General features: G+C 42.0%; 1 protein-coding gene across 1 annotated transcript; it reads left to right on the forward strand.

Annotated features, from left to right (window-relative positions):
* The first annotated feature begins 842 nt into the window (after nucleotides 1–842).
* Nucleotides 843–4752, forward strand: LOC129399609 (cell division cycle 7-related protein kinase-like). The gene is given in 3 exon segments (XM_055119913.1): nucleotides 843–895; nucleotides 2779–3502; nucleotides 3504–4752. Coding segments are annotated over 3 exon segments (1686 nt in total). The 3' UTR covers nucleotides 4413–4752.
* Nucleotides 4753–5356: the final 604 nt, after the last annotated feature.

Below are 5356 nucleotides of genomic sequence, written 5' to 3' on the forward strand. Positions count from 1 at the left end.
CAAGGACGACATCAAAAAAGGAGGAATTGCAGGTAAGGAGAACAAAAGCAGAGATGGAGGAGAATGAAAAAGAATACAGGTTGTAAGGAGGTGGTGGAGAAACAAAGAGAAGAAGGGGAGGATGAGTGCATGTAGAAGAAGTAGAAGAATTAAGAGCAGCAGACAGTTTTGGCAGAGTGTTGAAAAAAGTAGTCAACAAGAGAACAAGAGCTGTAATTGGAGGTATGATGTGAAACGGAGGAGTTAGAGGAAGAGGAGAGAGAAAACAGGTAGAGAAGAAGTTGGTGGTAGGAAGAATAAGAGTAGACAACGATGAGTTCAAATATGAGAGGTAATGAGAAAAACTGAATTGGAGTTACAGTGCCAAAGAGATGAGTTGAAGGAGTCGGAAAGAGAAAACAGGAGGAGGAGGAGGTGGTGGCGGGAAGAAGAAAAGAGAGGAGGAGGATTTTGAAGACTAGAGGTAATGATATGAATTTAATGAAGGACACTGTGGAGGCCAAGTCGAAAATAGAACATGGATGACGTCACAACAAGAGTAATTGGAGGTACGGAGAAAAAAGGTAGCGATAGAGGAATAAGAGGGAAGAAGAAGAAATCAGGCGGTGGAGGAGAGAGTGATGGGCAGAAGAAAAGAAGGTAGTACCACAAGTAGAGAAAAACATCAGAAGAAGATGAAGGTGATGTCAGAGAACAGGTGGATGGGCGAATGGGAATTTGAATTTGTGAATGGAATTTGTGAGGGGAGGGACAGGGAAGTGTGGGGAGAGGGAGACCCTGGAGGAGAAAAAGATTGTGGGAAGTGGAAGGAGATGGGCCCAGAATAAGAAAACCGGTGGTCGATGAGATGGTTTGGAAGTAAGAGAGAAGTGGAGAATGCGTTTGCAAATGAGAGGTAAGTAGAAAACTGAAGAGCAGTTCTTGGTGGAGTGGAGTAAAAGAGAACTACTATGGAACAGAAAGTAATTTAGGAAGAGGAGTGAGAAAACAGGCGGTGGAGGAGGTGTTGGAGGGAGAAGAAAAGAAGAGGACGATGAGCTCAAAGACGAGAGGTAATGAGAAGAACTAAAGAAAGGAAACTGTGGAGTCTGTAGTTGAAAATGGAAGAATAACGACTACAGAACAAGAGGAATTGCAGGAAAGGAGAACAAAGGCCGAGATGGAGAGGGAGCAGCAAGAAAATACAGGCTGTAAGGAGGTGGTGGAGGGACAAAGAAAAGAAGAAAGGATGAGTGCATAGACGAGAGGTAAGTAGAAGGATGAAGAGCAGCAGAGAGTGGAGGGAGAGTGGTGAAAACAAAAGGAGTCAAGAGAGCAGAGGGTGGAATTGGAGTTATGGTGCCAAAGGGATGAGTTGAAGGAGTCAGAGAGAGAAAACAGGAGGAGGTGGTGGCGGTAAGAAGATAAGAAGAGGAGCTTATTAGTAAAGCTGCAGAGCAGGAGACAATGAAGTGGAGTGGTGGATAAGTGAATAAGACGACATCCAAAGAAGGAGGAGGATTGGATTTACGGAACCGAATGGAAGAGTTGGAGAAGGAGGGACAAAGCAGCAGAGGAGCAGGTGGTAGAGGGAAGAAGAAAGAAATGTAGGACAACGAGCAGAAATATATCAGAGTTATTTGAAGGGGACATTTGAAGAAGAGGTGGATGGGGATGGGAATTTGAATTTGTGATGTAATTTGAGTGGGGAGGGTCAGGGAAGTGTGGGGAGCGGGAGACCCTAGAGGAGAAAAAGACAACGCAAGAGTAGAAGAGCAGATGGAAATGGAGGAAACACAAAAGTGTTCGAGAGACAGTGGAGGTGCTTAGTAGATGAAGCAAACAGGCGAAAGATTCAGTGATGGAGGGAAGAAGACAAGAGGATTATTTCATAGAGTGGTAAGTAGAAGGGAAAAGATGAAACAGGCGGCGAAGCAGTGACAAAGAACCCATCAGTAAAAGGAGGACCAGGAGGTTGCAGACACAAGAAGATGGAGGAGCAGGACCCTGACAAAGAAAACCGGTAGTAGAGGGCCGGAGCGATAGCACAGCGGGTAGGGCGTTTGCCTTGCACGCAGCCGACCCGGGTTCGATCCCCGGCATCCCATATGGTCCCCCAAGCACCGCCAGGAGTAATTCCTGAGTGCAGAGCCAGGAGTAACCCCTGAGCATCGCTGGGTGTGACCCAAAAAGCAAAAAAAAAAAAGAAAACCGGTAGTAGAGGAGGTTGTGGAGGAAAGAAGAGAGAAGTGCAGGATCACTTTGAGAATGAGAGGTAAGGTGAAGAACTGAAGAGTAGAAGACAATGGAGGTGGAGTGGTGTAAACTAGAACAAGACAACGTTAGAAGAAGAGGAGGACTTTGAGTAGTTTGAAGGAGAAAACGGACAGAGGAGTAGGTGGTGGCGGGAAGAAGAATTAGACAATGAGAGGAGAAATAAAGGAAGATGAAACATCAAAAAAAGAGGTGGATGGGTGAATGGGAAGTTGAATTTGTGAATGGAATTTGTGAGGAGGAGGGACAGGGAAGTGTAGGGAGAGGGAGACCTGGAGTTGAAAAAGACGAAGCAGATATTGAAGAGGAGATGGAAATGGAGGAAACAGCAAGGTCTTAGAATCAGAGAAGGTGGGGGGCCAGATCCAGAGATCCAGAGAGAGATCCAGAGCCATGAGAGAAACAGAGAGAGAAAATGAAATAAACTGATCGAGCAACCAGTTTGGCCTTCTTCCTTCCGTCGCCTGCCCTTGACCGACAGCACACACAGCGGTTCCAGAGCACAGAACATGGGCGGTGAGACAGAGCCGCGCAGAGAGCCTGTGTTAAAAAAGACATTGAGAAGCTTTATGAAACTGTACCACAACTTGGAAACCTGTTTAAGATTAAGGACAAAATTGGAGAAGGCATTTTCAGCTCTATTTATTTGGCCACAGCACAATTGCAAGTAGGAGCTGAAGAGAAAATTGCTCTAAAACACTTAATTCCAACAAGTCATCCTATAAGAATTGCAGCTGAACTTCAGTGTCTGACAGTGGCTGGGGGGCAAGACAATGTCATGGGAGTTAAGTACTGCTTTAGGAAAAATGATCATGTCGTTATTGTCATGCCATATCTGGAGCATGAATCCTTTTTGGATATTTTGAATTCTCTTTCCTTTCAAGAGGTACGGGAATATATGTTTAATCTATTCAGAGCTTTGAAACGCATTCATCAGTTTGGTATTGTTCACCGTGATGTTAAGCCCAGCAATTTTTTATATAATAGGCGCCTGGAAAAGTATGCTTTGGTAGACTTTGGTTTGGCCCAAGGAACCTATGATACGAAAATAGAGCTTCTCAAATTTGTCCAGTCTGAAACTCAGCAGGAAAGTTGTTCACAAAATAAATCCCACGTAATCACAGGAAACAAGATTTCATTGAGTAACCCAGCGGTACCTAAGGAGGTGGTTCAGCAGCCCACCACAAAAACTACTGTTAAAAGGCCCTACACGAATGCACAGATTCAAATTAAACAAGGAAAAGATGGAAAAGGAGGGATCTGTAGGCCTTTCTGTCCAGCGCTCTGTTTTTGGAGAAAGAAATTTCAATATACACAGCTCCATTTCACATGAGAGCCCTGCAGTGAAACTTCTGAAGCAGTCAAAAACTGTGGATGGATTATCCAGAAAGTTAGCAACGAAAAAGAAGGCTGTGTCTACAAAGGGTATGAATAGCGGTGTAGTGAGGAAAACTGCCAGTTCCTGCTCAGCAACCCTGACCTGTGACTGTTATGCAACAGATAAAGTGTGCAGTATTTGCCTTTCAAGGCGACAACAGGTTGCTCCTCGGGCAGGTACACCAGGATTTAGAGCACCAGAAGTGTTGACAAAGTGCCCCAATCAAACTACAGCAATTGACATGTGGTCTGCAGGTGTCATATTCCTTTCTTTGCTTAGTGGACGATATCCATTCTATAAAGCAAGTGATGATTTAACTGCTTTGGCTCAAATTATGACAATTCGTGGATCCAAGGAAACTATACAGGCTGCTAAAACATTTGGAAAATCAATATTATGTAGCAAAGAAGTGCCAGCACAAGACTTAAGAACTCTCTGTGAGAAGCTCAGGGGTCTGGATTCTAATACTCCCAAATTAACAAATGATATACAGAAACATGCTCTTCATGTGACAGATTATTCTGAGAAGACTGTTCATAAAGCTTCCCGGCTTACAGAAATACCTGAAGAACAGCACTCAGGGAATTCATTATATAAAGGGGACAGTAATGGCTGTAGTAGAGGTCATTTTGATGAATGCACAGCCAATTTAGATGGCTGGGATAAAGTACCAGATGAAGCTTATGACTTGCTTGACAAACTTTTGGATCTAAATCCAGCTTCAAGAATAACAGCAGAACAAGCTTTGTTGCATCCATTTTTTAAAGACATGTACTTGTGATTATTATTTATCAGTTAATGTTTGCTGTCGTGTATTGTGAAGTCAGTGGAAGTTGTGATATTTGTATAAAATAAATAATTTATTTTATTTTAAAATGTTAGTATTTTCATAGCACATCCTAAAATCTGGAATAAGATTACTTACAGTGCCAGTGTAGGTTTTTGGACAAGCAATCTGATGTAGATCGTCCAAAGTAGCAAATTAGATCTTTAGTTTCCCTTATTCCTTCTCACTGCTCTGTTGATAAAGAAGCACCTTTGTGCTAGCCTGTAATTTGGAGTTCAAGGCACAAGTCTTAAAAGTAATCAATATGATGGGGAGTAAGTGTTTTGGGGTCTCTTCAAGCTCTGTTAACAGTTTGGTGCTGATACCTGGTACTCATTATTGTGGTAAAGAAAATTTCCTTCCCTGTGGGTATACATTGTACCTTTTATAAACACTGAAGAATGAAAAAAAGGTTGGCCATTAATGGTGGATGAGGAATATCACAAGGTTGAATTTAATTTACCCTTTCCAAAAGTATTTTTGAAAGTATTTTTCTGTAAATTCTTTTTTAAAATGGTTTTTCTGGTTATCTTTTTTTTCTCTGCTCCCACATTCTTGGAAATTGTATGGTGCTTTCTACAAAGTTCGGGTGCTTTTTAGATATTACATATGTTTACAATTGGGAATTTAAAATACACCGGTTGATAAAGGGAAACCACAGTGAATATTGATAGCCAAAAATGGTTTCCTTTTTCTGTTTTTTCATACCATTTTAGGTATAATTAGGTCGCTACCAAAAGAAAAGAACACAAAATTAAGAATATTAGAAATTTTTCCTCTGCCTCAGCCATAGGCAAAATCTATATACTCTTTTGACTAAGTTGGTCTTCCTCCAAGAACAGTGATAACTGAAGTCTTTGATGGGTTGGAAAAAGAGAAAATGATATAGGCAAAGTAGA

The sequence above is a fragment of the Sorex araneus genome, chromosome X (genome assembly GCF_027595985.1).
Source record: "Sorex araneus isolate mSorAra2 chromosome X, mSorAra2.pri, whole genome shotgun sequence".
In the NCBI taxonomy this organism is placed as follows: Eukaryota; Metazoa; Chordata; class Mammalia; order Eulipotyphla; family Soricidae; genus Sorex; species Sorex araneus.